The following is a 23,334-nucleotide window of genomic DNA, read 5'->3' as shown; positions in this document are numbered from 1 at the left end:
GTGCAATTGCCTTGGGCTTGAATTTTCAAAATGACTCTGGCCTGCCTTGCCCTCAAAATCTGCAGAGGACTAACAGTCCCTGCTTTGCTCTTTGGGAATATTTTTCTCTTGGCATCTTGCTGTGACTTTCAAGGAGGAATAAGAACAGCAACTTTCAGAGGAAGGTTTGAAAAAGGTGATAAAAGGTGGGGAAAAAAATTAACTCGCCAAGGCAAAGAAATGGGGAGGGTAGGTTGGGAAATTGTGCTGATTTGAAGCGGATGTTTGGACTATGACGTGGTTCCCATGAACCACACCACAAAGGCAGCTGACTCATAAAAAGGTGGAATACCCAAAAGGAAAGCAATGATCCCAGAGCAGTTGCATCCCATTACGACATGTCAGAGATGCCTTTGATTGCACAAACCTGTAATTAGTTACAGGCAATTTTGCTATTTTTGAAATAAGAGGAGGAAACAAAAAGAATTATTCCTCCTATTAGTGAATAGCTTGATCACTGAATAATGCTCAAACCTTACTTTAAATACAATTTATTCACTGATGATATATTTGTATTTATTCTTGTGATTTCAGAACAAATACCAATGATTCAGTAGAATTTAGAAAATCTTAAGAGACCACAGTAAACATCTGAAAGTCTGTGGAGTTATTTTAGGATTTAGTTCCTATCCCTTCCACATTTAAGAATTAAATTATGTCACAGTTTGAGAAGGAAGATCTCTTAGTTTTGTCGTAAGAAAAAAAGGAAAACAAATGTATTTAATATGAACTGAAAAATGAAACGGGAGCTGCATTACATACTTGGCAACGCTAGAGGGGGTATAAGGAAAGCAAGGGAAGAGCAACACCTTGGAAGTCCGAGCTCGCCGGGCACAGATCCCAGCCCAGGGCATGGCCGCTTTCAAGTTCAGGTTTTCAAAACCCAGAACAGATCATAAATGGACAAGATCTTGCTCACCTTGTCCATCCCTCCGGCAGCGTGAAACAGCTTCTGGCAGTATGTTGCCTTCTCCACTCTCATTCCAAATATTTTAAGCGATAGTTTTTGCAATTACTTTTGGGAACCATGCCTCTTCCTAATGAGCTGAACATGCTTTAACAGAGCTTTTTCCCCCGGGCCACTTACTATTTCTCAGCCCTGCACAAGCAAAACAAGAGCTGTGGTTCAGGAGCTCTTGGCTACAAAGCTGCTACCAGTTTGATAGCGAATCCTTACTGGGTCCTCTGGCACACGGTCAATCCGTCCCAGCTCCAGGTGGGTCACAGATGTGTACAGGAGCACAGCGGACAGTTTGTCTTCTGATTTTCTGTAGTATACGACAGGAGCGGGAAATAATTTGTCACTTTATGGCTGGTGTGAAGAGAGCTCACAACCCTGAACCACGCACAAGCTCTGTTTCCGAGAAAGCCTGAGAAACCCAGTGTTCGTCTGATTTCAAGCAGGAACACGCTTACTTCACAGTATGGATATTTTAACACACATAATGCACCAATTAGTCTTGTTTACTACTTTTTATTCATATACTGAAAGAGTACGTACATGTGTCAGTAGCATAGATTACATCGTCTCCTTTACTAAAAAAAGCTAAATGTATATACAGCCTTAAAATGTTCCTGCTATAGCTACTATACTGCATTAAATGTATTTTTATGTAAACTACTGCTCTTTACATAATTGTATGTATTTTTAAATAGATTAAAAATCACCAAGTGGCATGTTCTGTTATCCGTTCTCACCGTCCTGTACTTTTTTGATGTTCTGACAGGTGCAGTAAATTACAGATCTGCATCGTTTATTTACTACCCAAAACAATCTATGTTACAGAATACAGGCCAGGGAGAAAATACTATTGTTGCATTTGGAAAGGCAGAAAGAAAGAGTACTTTAGGCGCTTAGTAACTGCTGTTATTTTGGCTGTAATCTGGAGCTCTTCTTTGGGAACAGAGAGAGCAGAACAAGACTCTTTTTGAGATGCTGCCTTATTTAATTTCGTAAAATGTATTGTAACCCCTTTTCTTCGACAGCTGGTGCTTTTGTGTCCCTTCCTCGCTGCTTTGATCCCTGGACGGCCCTGTGCGCTAAGCTGGCAGCAAGCGGGGCAGGTGCCGCACCGGTCCTCCGGCCGGGGCTGCGCGCTCGGCTCTGGGGCTGGCGGCTGCACAGCGGAGGCGCTGCCGGCCTGCAAAATCCACTCTCCGCGCTCGCTTCTTCTGGTCCCATGTGAATGAGCTACACTCCCGTTGATCACTTTATCCTCTTTATTAAGCCCGTCTCTGCAGAGACCGTTTTAATTTAATTCAACTTGATAGCCAAGTCTCAAAGCCCCCCTTCACTCTCGAATAGCGCAGTCGTTCGCTACTGGATACAAAAGCCCTTTTCCACCATTCTCTTGCCTTCCTTCTGATCAAAAATACCAAGATCCAGTTTCTTTAAACTAGCTTTTTACTTTTGGACTTACGCCCCTTACTGAGTGAAGGGTACTAGCAGTGAGCCCAAAAAGAAAGTGCTAAAATGCACACTAAGAAATGCCCCTACCTGGCAGAAAAAATCATTGTAGTTAGTTAAACATGCACATTGGACAGAAAAGCAATGAAAAATGCCTTCTGACAATGTAGTTTAAAGAAAGTGCTTGCCAGCCATATCCACTCTATAAGGAGAGGATTTAAAAATTAAACTGGGAAAACAGTCACAAATTTCATTCACTGGCAGACATGCTAATCATATCTTTGCGGGACTTGTTAGTTTAATCCTAGGAGAGCCATTGCCAAAACTTACGGCAGAAGTCTTGTTTGTGAGGTGAAGATAGAGAATATCTACTAGCCTGAATCAAGGGAACTGACACCGCATAAGGATTCAGAGGCAGAGCTCAATACTTCAGATGGCTGGATCGGCTAAATTGGAGTTAAAAATAAACCCAAGATGAGCACCTACATAGGAAAAAAAATAACCCAGAATTTAAAAACACAATAAAATGAATTATGTCTCTGTCAGGCCAGGAATAATTTTATTTCATAGCAACTAGACAAAAGTTGGTGAAGATTAGGATATTCCAGGTCACTGGTAGCTTATGGCTCCTCATGGGAGTCCCTGTGCATCATCCCCTTCCGCGGCACTGTTCGCATCCTGGATGTCGCAAAGCCTGTGAGGAACATCTCTATTTGTGATAACAGGGCATGTTTTCTCCATGTCCAAGGCAAAAAAGTGAAGCTCAGGCAGCCCAGAGACGCTACGATAGTCTTGGTTATGAAAGAATAAAAGCCAGCTTCATTCGCTCTGCTTGCTTTACACAAAGCCTTGTTATTCACCAAGTCAGGAGCGCAGCAGAAACAGGCTCATGATAAAACAGGCTAATATGCTAATTGGTAGGAAAGCTTAAAGAAACATATTGCATATGTGAAACACAAGAAGGCTCTGATAGACAGCTTTTTTGGATAAGGGTGTAGACAGCCTGGCAGAGGCTCTACGCATGCCAGGACTGCCCTGTTGAGGATGAGTGAATGTCTTTGTCTGTAGCCATCCAAAACACTTTTAAGAGTGCCCAATATAGCACGGTATATTCACATCCTGCTGTTCTGTCTTACTTTTTGCTAGGCATCCTGGCAAAAGCCTGGGGCAATCAAGGGGAAAAAAAAAAATCTTATTTTGGAACCAGGGTTGGCCTTAGCTTGAAAGAGCTCTGGCTGCCTTGATTTCAAAAAATTTGGTGATACCAAAGTAGCATTTAGAGCTCAGCCATAAGGAGGATACATCTTGAGATGAGCCCTGCCTGAATTTACAGCCTGGGAGCTGTGCTGGAGTGGGAACTTTGGAGAATAAATCAGCTCACTGTGTGCAGAAGAGCTATGGCTTGGAGAACATGGACGCAGATGCATCTTTCAAACTAAATTTAAGCTGTGCTTTCTAGAAGAACGACAGATTCCTTGCTTGTTAAAATGCCCTAGAATCTAAAGAAATTATCTGGAAGAGTGTGACTGAGAGCCAAATGGGGTGTATTTCTAGAAAAGCTATTAATACATGATAAATTGGATTGAGCTTGCAGTTGATTCATTCATGCCACCAAGCAGCTCTCTGCTACTTTCTGTCAGTACTAACCTAACACTGTTAAGATCCCACAGTCTAGAAGTGACAGACCCTTCTTTTCCTGCCTATCCCGCCACTATGGGCTGGGCTACTTGTAAAGCACAATTTGTTACTGAAATACTGATTAATGGAAGAAAAATGGCAGTGGATTATGACCTTCCCTTTGATCTGCAATGAATTAAAATGATGCCTTGGGCTTATTACAAACCACAAAGATTTTGAAGATGGACCTCAAGAACCTAACAGAACATGCATTTTGGGATGTTGCTGTTCACTTTTACAGTCCGTCAGCAACCATGCAGTACTGCCTCTCATCATAAATATCACTACTGAGATGTTAGTTTAGGAATCCAGACCATTTCTATGCTTTGTATGGTTTCCTCCTTGCTTTTTTTTTTTTTGCAAGATATCCAATTTAAGGTAGTTTTCTGGGTAAGATTCAGACCAGTCTTAGACGTCAAAATTAATCCTAAGGCATTGCACTCCCCTCTGAATGACTGCAGTTTGTAAAGTGTCTTTGAAAAAGGATAAAATGAACATGTCAGGCAGTAACCAAGTAAATGCAATCCCTGATTAATAGGCAACTTTTAAAAGTCCAGAAAATGTTGTCACACTCCATAGGTGTACCCTATTGTTGGAGAGGTCTCTCTTCATTTTGTTGTGTATAAATGCAATTCTAGATGAATTTCACTCCAGCAACTTTTCATAAACTCAGGTCAATGATGATATGTTCAAATATTTGTGTGTTTCCTTTAAAACTAGAAGCAAAGAAAAAATCTCTTCGATCCGTTGACACAGCTGTGAAAGAACGCGGCGCTTGCACATAGATTTCTTTAAACAGCCTAAAGAGCTTCTTCTCAGCCTCCCACTGGTATATCTGGGAGAAGGTATAGTCACTTCCCAAGGCTAGGTAGTAATTATTCTTAAAGGAAAAAGGCTGCAGTGTCATGGCTCCTCGGGATGGAAGAGCCTGTATCTCCACAAACTGTTTGCTATTCCATTTCATAACTCTGGAGTCACCAATGAATCTCGTGAGCGTGATGTACAGGCTATTTTCCATCCGGAAACTCTTCACGGCCAAGACATCCTCCATGTTGGGAATTTCACTGTGTGGGACAAACTTTTTTGAAGCTTTGTTCCACTGGAGTATGATGGGAACCTGTGAGCGGCTAGAGAGGATTAAATGTGATTTCCCATCTATATCAAGAAACTCGGCATCAGTGTCCCTGAACCACTCATGAAGTGACTGGTAAGAGTAGAAACCTTTGTTATTCCACTTGTACACTGTTGACAAACCTGCTTTAGAGCTATCTGCTATAACAAAAAACATCTCACTGTCTATCTCAAAAAGCTCTATATCATTTGGCTTGGAAATGCGAGATACTTCAATATCCTGGAACTTAACAAACTTTGTCCAGCTTTCGTCATACTTGTAAATGTGTGAGCCACCAAAGAGCTGTGCCACCACCACAAAGACTTGGTCACCAACAAGAATGGCTTTACATCCCACTATGGACTGACCTATTGCCCAAAGGAAAAAAGCACATATATTAGCACAGTACAAAGTACCGTTTACAGCACAAACAGAGATTTGCAAAATCACCCCGTTCCTTTTTTTTTTTTTTTTTAATCTTCACCATCTCATAATTGTTTGTGCCTGTTACTGCACGCCACCGGAGCTTCTTTTCACGCTGTATCACACATGTCATTTTTTTTTCTGGCCAACAACTAGAAAGATGACTTCAGATGCTGGAACTATCACATCCCTTGAGGTATGCAAGTTTGATGCATCCTAAAATACTCACTCTTTCTTATTCAGAATATTTTTTCTGTCTCTGTTCAAACATCTGTCCCCTAATATCCAAAACAATTATTTGAGCCAGGTTTTACTACTCCACAATAAGACTTGTTACTTCATGAATCACAAGAATTTGAAATTCTCTTACTCTTGGAACATCTATCTTTCCAGTTTTTTCTTGCTTCAGGAAGGCAGACTCTCATTTTCATTACTGTAAATGGAAATATTGATGTATCCTGTGGATACATCACCTGACAGCAAGATGAAAAGATAAACCTAACTTTGTTATTTCTGTTAAAGTTCTCCAAGTATTATTGAAATTGCAGATTTATGTTCAACTTAAAATATTTTAGGAATAATGCAGCTGCAAGACTAGATCAGATCAGGTTAAGGCCCATTTTGATAAAAGTCAAGTTGCTATACAAGACCCGCATCAAAAACGGTAACAACCAGACTATTTATGAAAGCACCTGTTGCAAGAAAAGAGGAATTCCTCTTTTAAACATATAGTTGAAATAGAGGTGTATCTGCACAGACTCTTCTATGCTTGCTCTGTCAAAGTCATTTCAGGAGACTTGCACCGGCATCTTAGGTGGCCTGCTATCCATGGTTGTTTCAGATCTGACCTGGGATGATTTATCATTCTTCCAGAGCTAGTACTGTAGGAGAAGTGAGATTGATCTAGAATACCATTAGGTATCTGCAGTGTAGACATCCATACATGAGCTGATCATCCAGCTCTTTCTGGCCTAATCTAGTCAAAAATTCCTTCTACAAAATAATTCTTCTGGCCTATTGCAGATGTCTCCTTCTGGAGGGGGCAGAAATGCCTATTTCTCTGCATATCAACTATAAAGGCAACCTTGACAACTAGTTCAGGCTCATATGTGCATGTTGTATGGAGCAAAATTTGGACATCTGAATGCCAAACATAAAGTTAGCAATGAAACTCCCTACGGAGCGTGTAGCCAGCTCCTGAGCTCTACAAAATGCTATTTAGGCTCTGCAAAAGGTTTTTGCCTTTGTCTACTGTGACAGAACTTTCTAGCTCACTTATATCTGGAGTCTAGAGCGTGAGCTCTGGCCTTCCAAAAACCCAGGTGTGTCATTTGAAAAATGAGTCCTGGTGCGCACGCTGGGTGTGCAAAGAGCTGGGACACAAGTCCTGAGTAGAGGTGTCTCCTAATCATGCCATTCCAGACGTATTTCACCTTCATCTGAAGACAAACTCACACAAATGAACTATTTCACCAGCTATCTTTCCCAACTTTGCCAATGACCTAAACTCTGAACTGCATTTCCAGAGCTTCTCTAGAGCTCTGCTAGTTCTCTTTGGTCCATCTGTTTGTAATTTTACATCTACTGGCATATATTTTCCCCTCATCTACTAACATATGATGGAACCTAAAATGCGAAATTTTCCATTTCCAAAATCTTCTGACAGAGAGGTAGCATCTTGTAAACTTTTGGTAGTGACACAAAGCTGATCTGAGGAAGCGGTTGTTTGCTGTCTTTGTAAACTTCCCCGAACTCCTGCTGAAGACGCAACATGCTCTTTGTTACCAAGACTGCAAGGTAAAAAGTAATCTATCACATGTAACAAGGAACACGAGGGAAGGATGCTTCATGGATAAATTTAGTTCCAACGTCTTCAGAACTAATAGCCTGAAGTAGCTGGAAAACCGGACAGCGTATAATAGCTCTAAAGACTCTCTCCCTGCTGTCAGCAGACAGAGAGCTGATTGACTGAGCTTTGTATAGCACCAACAATGTCAGCTCGGGACAGAACAGTTCCTAGCTTTATAAAATCACCTGGTATCCACATGGACTATTGTTTGGTAAGTAATCTGGCCAGGATGCAAATTTAGCACGTTCAAGACAAAAAGCATCAACTGCTTCCCATCTATGAATCTCCTCTTCACAATTTCTCCTTGTGAAACGACCATACTCCATCAACAACTGGAATCCCAGTATTTATATACCTGTGATATTGTCATAACTCCTGAAATTCATTTCAATGTGATCCCACTCCAGGACCATGCAGTTCTCCATGCTAGGCTGTGCAATGGCTACGAACACATCATTCTTAGAGTTGAACGTATCCACTGAAACTGACTGGTAGGGCAAAATCTGGTGAACAACAAAATCTAGAAACATACATTTATAACAATTAGGATACATCCTGGCTGGAAACATAAAATAAGTGGTTGCTGTTTACAGTCATTAACACCAAAAAACGTTTTCAAGTGAAATATTCTGGATTTCGTATAACATGAAATTGTCAGTGCTCATGAGTTAGGCATGCAGAGATCGGGAAAGAGTCTCCTGCTTCAGGTATCATAAACTGTCCTCTGGAAAAACATTTTCCAAGGAGATCAAAATAGGTAAATAGTGCCAGAATTCTGATTTTGCACCTAGTTTGGCTGATACCAGTGAAATTAGGATACATCCACATGGTTGCATGCCATCAAGAGAGAAGTCTCTTTCCCCTCAGCTGGAAGTTGCTTTCCCGTCAAGTGAAATGGCCTTGCTAAAATCACTTTCAAGCTGAGAGGCAGCAACTTCCAGCTCAAGTCCAATAACTTGTTAAAGACATGCAAATTTAATCACTTGCAATTTGTGTTATGCTAAACCAGGCAGAAAGTGAAGTTATATCTGAAGTCTGCCTGGGGATAACCCCGTTTTGGCTAGACCATAGAAAAAGCAGTGTAATCAAAAACTCAGTTAACGTAACATTTTATGGGACATTGTAAAGTAGTTTAGGCATAAAATATGATCAATCTGCAAATTACTATCTGGTGGAAAACATGTTCTAGATTCTAAGACTGAGCAGTTGAAGCCACTCCTGAAGTTTAGGATCCTAACTCCCAAGTGCAAGAATTTCAACTCAAAATCCAAGCATCTCCGTAGATTTAATTCTAAAATTCACCTCGTGCTAAGTCAGTTGTCAGCTTAGAGCCAATTTGGGGCAAAATGAGGAAACTCGAGTCTGAATTTCATATTTGGACTGATAGCTGGGCAAGGTCCTTAATTTTCAGAAGAAGAAATCAATACAGCAGAGCTGACACAGAAAAAACAGCATTTATAACACGCTTCATTCTGGAGTGTGGCAGAAGACGTGGACTGAAGTTATATATAGATATAGTTATGCAGAAAAGGAAACGAACCTTCCTCTAAGATGAAGCTTCTTTGCAGAACCAGACATACCTCTGTATTAAGCTCCATTTGCTACATGCTTCACTACTCCTTCCTACTTCGGAAGGGCCTGAGCATCCAGGAATTTTGGTGAAACGTTAATTAAGTCCTCACTCTGATCCTTCATTTTGCTCCTTTATAAAATAATTGCTTTCATATGAAGAACTTTACGCCTACGCACGCTTGATAAGCCCTGCCCTTGCAGAGCTATACTTCTGGAGAATAAAGATAGACAACTACAACTGGATAAATACACCAGACTCCACAGCTGCAAGAGAAATGACAGTCTCCATTCTTCGGGCGACTATTATAAATAGCGCATGGGCTTGATTCATAAATGCCAGTGTGAAAACAAGGAATTTATCTTCATTCCCACTGGTAAAATAGCAGGACTGGAGAAAACTGACACCAGGGTAGGCAGAGAGTAAGTGATAAATCATAAAACGTAGCTAAGGATGCAACAATAACTGATACAGTTACGGAAAATTGAAATATATTTACAGTCTCGGGGAAAACAAAAAAAGCACCAAGCCAAACCCAGCTCCAACACTGGAAGAGACGTCTTTTTTAACCCCTGAACACTTCTGAAACACTGGCAGGGCAGCTGTACCGAACCCGTGAGTTAAAGCACGCCAGTGTGCACGTTAAAACCCACAGCTCCTTCAGAAATGATATAACGTTAACAAAGCTATTTTTACCTCTACCTGTCATTGGGCTCGTCATATCCCGGGACGCGTAAGCGTGGCTAACTGAAGTACTAATCAGGGAAAAAACAGTAAACGTCACTTTTAGCCCCAGCTGGAAATCCCGGACTCTAACGCCGCCCAGAGCTACACAGTAAAGAGCTGCTGCCCCATCAGCCTCGCTGCAAATTTCGGGTTGGGGGGCTCGATCTGCTTCTACACACGGGTCCACCTCCCCTCCTTGAATGCCAGGAAGAGACCCCCCAGTAAGTGCAAGGCTGGGGAGCGGGGGAGATGCTTCTCAACGTTTTCCTCTTGGGGCGCGGATGAGCCCGGGTGGGAGGAGGAGGAGGACGCTGCTCTCCCTCCCTTCCCTCCCTTCGCTGGCCTCCCTCCCCGGCCGCCTCCCTCGCCTCCGCGCGCCTTCCCTTTGGCGGAGACGGTCGCTCCAGCGGGGCCGCGAGCCGTCCTTCCTCGCGGCGCGAGGCAGGCCGTCCCAGCACTGTGGCGCTGGTGACCGCCAGTTGCTGGTCGCAAAGGGTGAACGTGCGGGGACAGAACATGGAGTAGCTGGCTCTTAATTCACAACCTGCCTTATTTCCAGCAACTTCCCCTGTGCAGAAAGCCTTAATAATGCCTTTTGCCTAACACACCTCATACTCTAGACATCTATTCCAGGCAACCTTACTGCAGGTACCTAGTCTAGTCCCCTGTCGCTGGGGCGAGAGGAGCACCCCCAGAAGACATCCCAGCCAGCTGAATACAGAAGCAGCCAAACTTCTAAAACGCCGCCGTTCAGTGGGACGACCCCTCCCTGCCCGGCAGCCTGCGCGAAGCAGGTCCCACATAAGTACAAGGCCTGTTTCCAGCGACCATGGAAACGCAAAGCCCGTTTTCAAGCCTCCCGAAAGGAAACACTCATTCCCCTGCAGCGCGCTGGCGCTACTGCCTTCAGTCTGCCCCCTCAGACACTTTGGGAGGCTGCCAGAGCTCCTCCCCTCCAGCCCCACCGCCCAGCCGAGTGGAGCGGAGTGCCGTGCTCTGCTGCTGACTACACCCAGGCCGCCGAGACACTGCTCTTCCTTCAGAGCAGTGAGCAAATGACTGGCGTGAAAACACCCTATGTGCGCTACCTGAAGTAGTAGCCATACACCTATATACATCACATCTATACAGTATGCGGCCAGATTGCTTCTCTGAGAGATTTGAACAAATATTCAGCTGGGCAATCCTTGCACCACATAATACCTGAGTTTCCGAGCAAACTCTGTAGCAGGTGAAATTAGATTTACACGTGATGAAACTTCACTTACGGCAGACCAAGGGAGTGACAACAAGGACTAATTTTGCTTGTAGCAACTTTATAGTTGCATAGGTAGATATAAAGATGTGACAGAGGGCCTGTAGGTCAGTAGAGCTCTGAGGATCAGGTAGACAAGGTTTATTTTTGCACGTGGTTAGTACAGTGTAATTTCTTAAATCATCTTGAGGTAAAATCAAGTTCACTCGTACTTCATACTTTTGCACCTCTGTGGACTGGCAGACACAGTAACGTAACTTCACTGTAGTTCCCAGCACACTTGCAAGCCATGTCACTCGCGGCTTTTTGACATTCTTTTTATGGAGCAGACTATCACCCTTTACCTCTGCTGCTTTTCTTACGTACTTTCGAACTCCAGGTTCATTCTCTTTCCCTTTTACGTATTGCCTTTGGATTACCTTCCATACCTTGTCCTGAAACTTTACCTTACGATACTAATAATCAACTTTTCTGTTGTTTCTTAAAAAAAAAGATTACAGGTGCTCTACCTCATTCTTGATGACTGCCTGGATGACAGATGAGAACCTGAATGCCTCTGATATTACTGTATAGAAACTAAAGACAATGTATTCTCATCAGATACGTGAAAAACAATACTGTAGCAGCTGATAGTCTCAATGGTATGATGTCGGTACATTTAAATATAGGTAACTGCTGTTATATTTGGTCATAAAATATAAGCATAAACACATGCAAGTTTCTCTCCATTCCCTTCAGCATGCTTTACATTACCTAAAATAAAAAATAAGATCCTAAACAAGACAGTAGCTGCATTATTGGAAATTTCTCTCCAGTGTAATGGAGCTCCATAAAGAAGTGCTGGCAGAAATGCTGCCACATTTGATGCTATTAAATTGTGGCCTATTGAATGAAGGTAACTGATAGAGCCACATTATTTAAACTTCTTTTCATTGCTGTCTGTGAAATACAGAGATTTTGGGAAGCTCATCTTCTTCTATATGGCTTTATTCCAGACAATAGAAAACATTCTGTGATGAAAATTAAGTCACAAAAGTGAGTCATAATCAAGCCTTTTGGAATAGAAACAGTCACAGCTCTTCTCCTATTATCACTTAAACCAAATAAAAACTCGACTAACTTTGGCTTTAAAAGGTAATTTTCTCATTTTATGCCTGTCCTAGTATGCCAAAGTGCTTCATATATAACCCTTCCCTCCCCCCATCATGCTTGTAGAAGCAAAATAAGTATAGTCTAAACCAAAGATACTTAACCATATTTAGTGTGCTTAGAAATATACATTCTTAATACCTGTAGTGGTGCATTCATAATCAAAACTTGTCACATCATTTAACTTCTTATCCTGATATTCTGCTGGACCAATACACAGGACATCAGAAACAGTGGAATTTGTCATCTTTAACCACAAAAACAGCCACTTGGCTTTGCAGTCACACTCAAATTTATTTCCCCTTAAATCTCTAAAAAAACACACAGAAAGAAACATATTTGAAAAGGTTGATAGCAATATAAATACCGCAGAACTGTTAACAACTTGACATACTGAATTTAAAAATATCTGAGTAGTTTTGAATTGAGTTTGAACTGAGAACAGGAAAGACTTCTTGTTCGATTCTGACTCTCTTAGTATATACATGCCTCCATTGAAGTGTTGTCCTTGGAAAACAGTTTCAGCCTAGGAAATATGCCCGTGTATAATCTTACGCATGGAGAATTGTGATTTGTGTGTAAAGACACTTATATTTGTGCATTTTCAAAGGATTAGGAGTGTAACATAATAAATGCTTACAGTGAGGTGGTCAGCTGCAAGTCTGCCTGCCACCACCTGCTGATGACACGGAGACATCCCATTGCTTCAATAAACTACTCCAGTACCACTGGCTGACAGAGGAGTCTTGTCAGTACAATTTCTGTGTTACATTAAAACACAGAGGTATTTGAAATAATAACGGGGGGCTTATATTTTTAATGAGTCACTGCTGATGTGGAGCCTAGTCAGTGTAATCTCCCCCCACCAAGGAACGTAAGATTTCAAATGCTGTAACTGCTCTTCAATCCCTTGGCAAACCTCGTGGCTTACAACCATACTTTCTTGTTTGGGAGAGCCAGGCCAAAAATAGGGGAAGCTGACTAGCTGCTTAGTTATACAAGAAAATGCTGACAGTAAGTCAGCAATGTGCTACCCATGACACAAAAACAAAAGAAAAAAAGGATAATTTTTTAAATTAATGCCTTTTGCTAAAATAATCTCAGGAAATACTTGCAGCAAGGACAGGAGAAAATGTTCAGAGAAATGGTAATTTTAAAATCCAGTCTTCCTTTCACTAAACAAAATTGATGTGCAAGATCATAAGAAGTACAGTAACGCAAACTATGGGAGGTATCATGAAAAATAACAGTGATTTAAGAAACAGCAGTTATCTTAGGAGAGTCTACCAAGTAAATAACTTTAAAACGAAAAAAGAGAGGACAACAAAATGCACGTTTATTTTCTGTGTGCACACAGCACCACACAAAAACCAGAACTTAAAACTCAGAGTAATAGAGTCACAATAACAGGCAGTCAGCAGAAAGATTTTCATTACTTACAGTTCAATTAAAGAATCTAAGTCACTGAAGACATCCCTTGGCAGAGCTTTAAGATGGTTATTGGCCAAAGAACTAAAGAAGAAAGTTAGAACTGAATGTCACTGTTATCTTGACCCTTACTAAGTCTAACTTTACTTACATACCGTTAATTTTCTGATACTATACAACTACTAGCACTGATAAGACCTACTTGGAACATGCCCATATTAATTATTCTCATTTGGGAGCGGTGATTGCTTTGAGAGAGAAAAATGAAGCTGACGTAGAAAAAAAAAGAGTAAAATACACATTCCACCTGGAAAAAGCTTTGTAACATGCACAGCAATCACTGAACATGCTGCAAAGATGCAGGAACATTAATCATAAGCATACGACATCGAGGTGGTATCAGTGGCAGCACCCACAGGTAAGGGCTGCACCCCAACATAAGTGCACACAGGCAGCTGAACATGCTGCAGTGCGCCAGAGCAGGAGTTTTTTAAAGGACACCGTTCAAATTTGTGGAAAGCACACGCTTAATAGTCTGAGGTAGCTGACACACGGAGATAAAGGCAAATGTTCCATGTGGCATGAAAACCAGTGATCTGCACGAAAGAGTTTTGTTCAAGTACAAATTATTCTACTAAATGTTAAATAACTTACAGGTGAGTCAGGTCTCGAAGGCCACGAAATGCATTTCTTGAAATGGTTTGAATTTTGTTTCCTTCAATGAATCTAGGCAAAAAAAAAGTATTTTTAAAATTATTGTAATTAACACTATTATTAGCATCACCGGTATTTTAACCTATGGCCTCCAAGCTCAGCAAGTTCCTGGGTAGCCCCTTCAGATTTAAAACTGAGGAAGTCTCGGTGGAGTCACTCACATTCCCTCTTCCCCTTTCCTCTGGTAAAACACAAGCAATGATGCAGGTACCAGGCAGAGCAAGAGACAGCACATGACAGAAAGATTCAGGAGAAGAAGAATAAAATGAACAAAACAAAACAAAACAAATATATATAAAAATATATATAATAATATATAAATATATATAAATAATATATAAATAAATATACATATATATTCCTCTATTACTTAATCCTCCCACACAGTTTGGCATGTGAGGAAAGAGATCTGGGTAGGAGAAGCTTCTGAGATGAACTGTAGATAGACCTGAAGTTCTACCTTTCTCTCATAAATTGCCCAAATTTTAAAATCATAGGGCAGCAGAGAGGTGCAAGTGCTTCACAGGCTGAAGACAACAGATAACTCTATTCAGAGGAGCTTGTGCTTAAGGGCCTGTCCACACAGCACCCTGGACTGCTGCGAGCACGGTGCCATCTCCGCACCCGTAAAGCCAGCGGGCTTTCAGGCCACGGCCACTGCAGTGATGTGGCCTGCAGCTACATACTGGTGTAAGAAGTCTGGATAAATGGCAAGACTGCTGCCAAAAACCTTGCTTTTCTCTGTGTTGCCATATATCACCTCTCTCCAGCAGGGACACCACCTCCGCAGGACACCCACAAGGCACAGCCCCGATCTCCGTGGAAGTAACAAGAGTCACCTATCAATTGCAGGAGGGTGCTGCTAGTCCTGACTGCATATCAGCATTTAAAGAAAGAGTTGATATTTGAGCACCTTGACTCCAGAGCAGCTGAGGACACATCCGTAAATGCACCATCAGCCCAGCCAAGCAGGCTGGTGTGGCAGCCCAGTGACCATCAAGATATCGCATGGTACAAGCGTACCCGGATGACAAAAACCACACATTGACTTCAAAAAGTTTTAGGGGATAAAAATGTCTAAAATGACATAAGCCCAAGTCTCTTCTTGAGAGAGCCAAGGCGGGCTGCAGTCCTCACAGGGATGCAGGAGAGGAAGTGCCCTGGGTTCAGATGGAGCCAAAACCCTTCGTGAAGTGTCGCGGACCCTCCCTGCACACCAGGGGTGCAGATGAGATGTGTCCATGTGGAGGATGTCAGGAAAGGGTCAGCCGTCCTCTGCTATGAGGACCGCCTTGGGACAGGAATTCAATGGGCAGAGCAGACAGCCAGATTGCTTCCTGCCGCGGCACCCAGGCAGCAGCCGGCGGCCGCTCCTCCTCACCCAGCCCCAGCGCCCCGGCACGCCGCCAGCTCGCCAGCAACGCCAACGAACGCGGCTCCGCTGGACACGCTGCAGCTAGATGACGGACGTCTGGGCTGGGATTCAGCAATTCAGTCACCGAACCTGACCTCGAAGGGAGGCTGCCCTGGGAACGCACCCGTTGGCGCGCCGCTGCAATTGCTAGCAAAGCTCCAGTCTTTGTCGGAGCTCCGTCGTCCCGACTCCGTAAACATAACTAGTTAGTCTTAAGGGCGTCCTGAAGGCCACTAGCACTGCCCTAAGTGCGGCGTGACAGTGGGACAGCTGCTGCTGCTACAGGATGTACGGGTATATGCTGTGGATGCTGCCCAGCTGCTCTTCGCCTGGAGTCTTTGCTTTGTGCACAAAGAAACGTCTTACTCTTGCTTGTCAGCAGCGTTTCTTTTTAGTCTGTAAGAGCCAACCAGCGGTAACTGCGAGGCAGGAGTTACTGGAGCTCTAATGGTGTTACTCTCTGTATGCGGAGGGGGAAAAAAGAAAAAAGAGAGAAGGAAAGAAGGCTGCTCGCTCTCGGTTCCCAAACGGCAGAGGTCAGATTCGCTGGCAGGAGGAAGTACTTGGTGGCTTTGGCAGGGAGAACAACAACAACCATAAACCTGAGAGCACTTCTTTGGCTGTTACCAAAGGAGACTGAAACTGTAGGTTTTAATCAGCCTTAACTTTGATCCTCAGCTAGCAGCCAGCAACCAGGGAAAGAAGTTTTCCCTATGATCAGCTAACAAGGGGCAGGATGTTTTTCTTTCAGATACGGGTCTGGCTACAGTTAGCAATGCATCTGTCAGTGGAGCATACGCTACTGAAACAAGCTCCCTTTTAGGCTCCTGAGCACCTGAAAGCTTAAGTAAGTCAATACTGAAACAACATAAGAATATTTGCAGGATTTTTTTCCTTTTTCAAATTACTGTTTTTACAGGTAGAACATGGAAAAAAAAGAATGGTTAGATAACTCTTGCTATCACTGAAAAATCCAGATGTAGCTGAATCACGTATTTCAGCATATAGCATTCACCATAAAGCCACTTGTTCTCAGTCTGTTAATCCTATTGTTGGCTGCTCCTCACAGAGTATTAGTCATGAATATACCCCATCTTAATACCTACCTGCGTGCAAGACTTTAGCAAGAGTCAGTTTTATGAATATTGTTTTTCCTATAGAAGACAGAATTTGCCACAGTTACCTTTCAGCACAGAAAGATGGGTGGAAAGATTAATCTTTTGCAGATCACATTCAGAGTTTAAAAACATACCAGCTCATTTCCGGTAACACAGAGAAATGGCAGTCCTTTGGAGTATGAAGTGAGGACAACCTGGTACCAGGGCTAATACTTTTTTTAAAAGAAAAAAGGGTGACCTAAAAAAAAAAAAATTGGGAAATGAAAGTAATGTAAAAAACAATGAAGAAGCGAACTAACTTAAGAGGAGGAAAGTTAAATAAATTCAAATAAGAATATAAATAATTACAATATTTTACATTATATGAAATATATATTTATATATTCATATATTTATAATTATTTATACCATAAAGATAAATGCCATGGGCATTAGAAGGGATTTCAGAACAAAGGGGAAGTTGGAGAGGAAAGGTGGGGAAAGAGAACCAGTCTGGCGACCAGGATCGTTTTAGGCAGCACATCGACACTCTGCAACTCCTCTTCAGGGCGACGACAGGCAGAAGAGGTTTCAACAACTCTTTCCTGAGACTCAAAACTCCTTGACCGTGATGGCACTGCTCTGCAAATCCAGGACAAGTTCTTGCTCAGCAGGACTTTTTCAGTGTACTGTAATTACACAGAGCCACCTTGCCTTCATGGCATATTTTTTATAAAATCCACTGCAACCTCTAAAAAAAGTGGTAGGCAACCATAAAGGACATTTGCACAGAAATGGAACACAAATCCTCTCTTTCCACCGCTCCTGGTAATCACAGTAAGGACTACTTTGCCAAGGCAGGAGTCTAGGCAACTTGTTAAAACATCTCGATTTATAAATACATAAAAATAGGGGAATACATAAAATGCCAAACTTACAAGTATTCCAGATGGAAGAGACCAGCAAAGGCATCATCTCGGATAACAGTGAAGGAGTTAGAGTTCAGCAAGCTGAAAATGGAGAGCAGGCGTTAGGAAAGCATATTAAAACTTGGCACCCTGGATTACGCTAAGTATGTTTATTGACCATGACCAGAGTAATCTTACTGACTCAATCCCATATTGCTCTGTTGATGCAGAGCACATCAAACACCATGGGCCCACTGGTGTCTGTTCCAGGTGCTGCCTTGTGCCCCTCTACATCTTCAGGGACAAAATGCAGCTGCATGGGAGCAGCTGTCATCAGAGCCTTGACAATGAGGTCCAGGAAAAAGAAGCCACAGAAAAGCTCTTCCAGCAAAGCACCTTCTCTGCTTCATCAAAGCACAAAGGTAAGTGATCTCCAATATTTATGTTCAAAGGCAAAAACTGCTAACTCGTTTTAAAAAAACAGCAAAACTTCTTATTCAGCCTGAAAACCAAACCCTCCTCAAAAGAAATCACTTCTGTGCAATCTCACCAGAATTTTCAGCTGCAAGTGAATATGTTGCATTAATCACTCCACTGTAGCCACTTATTAATCCTCTTTTTGTACGGCTTTAGGCATTTTACTAAAATTAATTTAGAAGACTAATGAACATGAAATGCAAACTTTCTCTGTGATCCTAGTTATTATGCTAATACTAGACAAATGCCCCTTAAATTATCCCAAAGAAATCTAAGAAAGATTCAGACCGCAATCAGAAATAAATCCTTGCATTACTACTTCACCATGCCTTCCGCCACAGAAGACACAGTCCTGATGCATGAAAGTGCTCAGCTCAGCATTTATTTCTTTTGTAATTTAATCATTCCTTTTCTCATGCAAGCTTACAAGTTACGCTAACAAATAAAATCTGTCAGGGCCCAAGCTGGTGCTGGTGGTTACTACCCTACCTCACTCCCATATCTGATCTACTACATAAAATGAAATGGGCAACCTCTGCCTTTCTCAACAACTACCTTTCTCCACTCCCTCCTCAAAACCCAACATTTCTTTCTGGAAACCCAGTACCTCTAATGAAAATGAATGACCTTCTGCAACTCTTCCTCTCTCTTCCCACTACCACTACCCAAAAGAATTTCCTGATTTCCTATCTTCCACTCACTCCTTGCCTCAGATCACTCTGGGCTTCACTGAGACAGTACAGGTCTGCTGTTCCCCCCATTCCTGGGTGGGTAAAGTCCTCCCTTCCTCTGCCCAGGGCTTTGTGCTGGCCTCAGCTCCAGTAAAAACTTTCGTTTGGGACTTAGTTCACGTTCAAACACTCTGGGGTAAATCTTCTATTTCCCCAAGGAGACCAGAGCAGGCATCCTAGGAACACGATGTGATCTCAGTCCTGACCCATATTTCCAATCAAAGTGGGCTGCAGACCACGGATCTTTCTTTCCCTGGGTAAGCTCTTTACCTATGAAAGGCTAGAAAATGCGTCTTACATTAGAAAACACACTAACACAATGGTAAAGGTAATTTTTCCACTTGCTACATCAGGACAGCTGTATTTAGAAATGAGGTGGTTAATGACTTGGTTGGTTATCTCACCTAATGCATCCTCTAAAAACTGCCAAAGTTCACCCACCTTCTCTGCCCAGACGGTGTTACCTGATCTGTTAAAGTGGGTGAAAGCCTCCACCTCTTGCTTTGCCCACTCCTCTCCAGAGTTTTCCATGGGATGCTGCCCCCTTCCCCCAAAAGTGAGAAACAGGGGCCTCTGAGAACGAAACGGGGGATGCGGGTCCATTGGCAAGGCTGCCCATCACACTACCACGTGACTTTAGCACTCTTGTGCTAGTGTTAGTTTTAAATTATAGCTTATAGATCCGTGAAACTTAGCCCGGATTTCTGGCAGGCCTCATATGTGTTTAGTATAGTTTTCCTCACCGCATGTGGGTAAGCCAGGCAGGCTGCTTGGGGCCAGCTGGGTTAAAGACACGGGAGCATGGTCTCGCTGCAGAGCGGCGCGCAAGGAAGTATCTGAGATCCCCAGTGGCTTTGCATAGCCTGTACTGAACCCCACATCTCTGTGCCTCCCTCTCTCCCCCAAGACAGCTAAATCAAACAAATTTGGGTGCGCTACTCAAGCTGCAGGCACGCATCCGGCTGCAACACAGACATGATCAAGTGACTTGCCCAAGGTCGCAACGGGCTGCAGCGCGTGGGACCTGCACCCCATCTCCCCCACTGTCCTCCGAGGCCCACCCTGCGCGTGGAAGGAGCCGTGGTTTGGCCAGCCCAAAATGCCCCAAGGGGCTGCCCTTGGGGTCGGATCCTGCACCGCAGGGCACACTGCAGACCACGCAGGCGCCTCACGTGCGAGCACTTCTCTTGGCCATCTGGGGATGTCCGCCCTTCCCGCCGCCTCCTCTCGCTGCGGTGCCGAACCGCCTCGTAACATCAATGAATGCCACAAGGTGAACGCGAGATTCATTAGCACGAAACGAGCATGAGTGAGGACGGCCATATGACTCAAGAGGGAAAACTCTGCCTTAAACTTCGTAAATCTGAGCCTCCAAAAAGTACTTATGAAATCAGAAAACAGCTGGTCCTCCTTTAGTAAATAAACACCCATTTTATCAACTGCTTTATGCTACCGTAGGAATATGGAAAATCCACCCCTCAGTCATGAAAAAGCAGTTCTGTCCGTAGAGTCGCACAAGCTGCGGCTTGACCGGCTCTCTTTTCCTAAAAGGACGCCCCTAACTATATTTAGGAGGAAGGGGCAGAGTGTTCATCGGCGCCGTGCTTTCTCAGGGAGTGCGGTACTTACAGCAGCTGCAGGGAGGGCAAGTGGGAAAACATCCTGTCCTTGACTTCGGAGAAGGTCCCGTTTACCAGGCTCCTGGGGAGGGAGAAGTAAGGAAGCGGCCCGAGAAAAGGAGACTCCCCGCGCCGCCCCGCGCCGCCCGCACTCACAGGGAGCCGAGGTCGGCGGGCAGGCTGCGCGGCGGCCCCGCCGCCCCCACGCACAGCGCCGACTCCCGCCAGCAGCTGCAGGGCGGCGCGCAGCGCACCGGCGGCCTCCGCGCCGCGGCGGGCGGCGGCGGCGGCAGCAGCGCGGCGGCGGCCGCCAGCGCCAGCAGCCGCAGCGGCCCCGCCGGCCCCGCCATGCCGCCCGCCGCCATCCGCGCCGCCCGCCCCGACTCCGCTCGGCTCGGCTGGGCTCGGCTCTGCCGGGCCGCCGCCCGCGGGGCTCCGCCCGGCGCGGCGCGGCGCGGCGCGGCGCGGCCGGGGGCGGGGGGGAGGCACTGCCCGCGGCCGCGGAGGGGCGGCGCTCGGCGCCGGCCGCTGCGCGGCCCCGGCCCCGGGGGCAGCGGCCGGCGCTGGGGGCGGCGGCGCGGGGGGAGCTGCGCGGCCAGAGGTTTGGCCGCTGCGGACCCCCCGCTGCTCCCGCGGCCGGCACAGTCCGGCAGCGGCGAGGGGCGGCTGCGGCCGGCGGTGATGCGGCACCGAGCCGCTGGGCCCATCCCGACCCCTCCTGCCTCATCCCAGACCATCCCGCCCCCACGTGGCCCGTCCCAACCCATCCCAGCCCGTCACAACCCAGGCACCCCATCCTGCCCCATGCACCCCATCCCAACTCATCCCAGCCCGTCACAACCCAGGCACCCCATCCTGCCCCATGCACCCCATCCCAACTCATCCCAGCCCGTCACAACCCAGGCACCCCATCCTGCCCCATGCACCCCATCCCAACTCATCCCAGCCCGTCACAACCCAGGCACCCCATCCTGCCCCATGCACCCCATCCCAACTCATCCCAGCCAATCCCAACCCAGGCACCCCATCCTGCCCCATGCACCCCATCCCAACTCATCCCAGCCCATCCCAACCCAGGCACCCCATCCCACCCCACGCACCCTGTCCCAACCCATCCCAGCCCAGGCACCCTATCCCGCCCCCACATGCCCCATCCCAACTCATCCCAGCCCATTCCAACCCACGCACCCCATCCCACCCCACGCACCCCATCCCAACCTAAGCATCCCATCCCACTCCGTGCACCCCATTCCAACCCATCCCAGCCTATTCTGCTCCATGCACCCCATCCCAACCCATCCCAGCTCACCCTAGCTCACACACCCCATCCCAACCTAGTCACCCTGTCTCAACCCATACCAGCCCATCCCGCCTCACACACCCCACCCCAACGCAGGCATCCTGTCTCAACCCATACTAGCCCATCCCACCTCATGTACCCCATCCCAGCCCAGGCATCCCATCCCAGCCCATCCAACCGCACATGCCCAGTCCTCCCTGTGTGCACATCCCAGCCCACCCTAGGCACACCATCCCAACCCATGCACCTCATCCTGCTTCATCCCATCCCAGCCCATCCTGCCCCAGGCACCCCATCCTGCCCAATGCACCCCATCCCAACTCATCCCAACCGATGCACCCCATCCCAACCCATCCCAATGCATCCCAGTGCATCCCACCCCATATACCTCATCCCGCCCCACGTGCCTCAGAGCTCGTTGGGGGCCATCTCATTCTCTGACAGCACTTTTTCTGTCAGGAGGAAAGAATAAAATTACAGACTTAGAACTTAACCAGCTCTTAATTGCAGAATTAAGACTAGATCCTTATCTGAAATGGGATCTTGAAGAGTTTTTTAATCTAGTTATTCTCCAACATGGGAAGAGGTGTTTTTTCCTCATGATGGTGAGACCTGTGTAAACATAAGCTTCTGTGTAAAGTGTAAATAATTCATTTATTGCTGACCTAGAGATTATTTGTTTTCTTGAACTTTTTGCAGGGTCAAAAAATCATTTGGGTTCAGAAGGCTAGTCTGATATACATGTAAATTCTAATTTAGAAGCTGAGTATTTATTAGGGGATTCAAAATTTACTTTAAAAATTAAAGAACTTTTTAGCTGAAATTCTACAGTCTCTCTGGGCAACTTGTTCCAGTGTCTGACCACTCTCAATGAGAAGATTTTTGCCCCGAATATCTAGCCAGGATTTCCATTGCTGCAGCTTGTGTCTGTTGCCTCTCACTGTTTTACTGGGCAGCTTCAAGAAGACTGTGGCTCTCTCTCCTCTATAGCTTCCCATTAGGTAAAAAGAGCCTTCTCTTCCCCATAGTGAGCACAGCTCTCCACCTCTCCACCTAGGTGTAACCCAACAGGAAGCAAAAATTCAGAATTTATGTGCAACAGCTTGGTAGCAGGTTAGTTCCTTTATGGTCTGATTGGGTAGAAACAAGACAGAAAATAATATACAGTCAGTGTTATTCCCAATTTTCTTTGTTTTGGCACATGGTTGCTTTATGCTGAGGTCACTGTAAAGCAAAGAAAAAAATGACAAGAAAGCTACCAGAAATAAAAAAATACAATGCTTATTTCCCTAAGTAACAGCAAAGTTGTGATGCTTCCATGAACCACAAAAAAAGGTCTCCATGAATCAAAGCTGCTGCGACCACCCAAGGTTGCCATTTCTGACAGCTGTCTGTCAGGTTCACCCTGTCCCAGGGTCTCGGTGGCGAGGCAGGTGCGCG

General features: G+C 45.0%; 1 protein-coding gene across 1 annotated transcript; it reads right to left on the bottom strand.

Moving 5' to 3' along the window:
* Positions 1–1,497: 1,497 nt before the first annotated feature.
* Positions 1,498–20,959, bottom strand: LGI2 (leucine rich repeat LGI family member 2). Its single transcript, XM_068942921.1, has 8 exons — positions 20,751–20,959; positions 20,605–20,676; positions 17,798–17,869; positions 14,289–14,360; positions 13,647–13,718; positions 12,348–12,517; positions 7,862–8,026; positions 1,498–5,602 (listed from the first exon to the last, which is right to left on the bottom strand). Exons 1-8 carry the CDS (start codon positions 20,957–20,959, stop codon positions 4,785–4,787), a joined length of 1,650 nt encoding a protein of 549 aa, XP_068799022.1. The 3' UTR covers positions 1,498–4,784.
* Between the last annotated feature and the right edge of the window lie 2,375 nt (positions 20,960–23,334).

This window comes from Struthio camelus, chromosome 4 (assembly GCF_040807025.1).
Source record: "Struthio camelus isolate bStrCam1 chromosome 4, bStrCam1.hap1, whole genome shotgun sequence".
Classification (NCBI taxonomy): domain Eukaryota; kingdom Metazoa; phylum Chordata; class Aves; order Struthioniformes; family Struthionidae; genus Struthio; species Struthio camelus.
The sequence above is the reverse complement of the archived record's forward strand: the minus strand, read 5'-3'. Positions and strand labels throughout refer to the sequence as shown.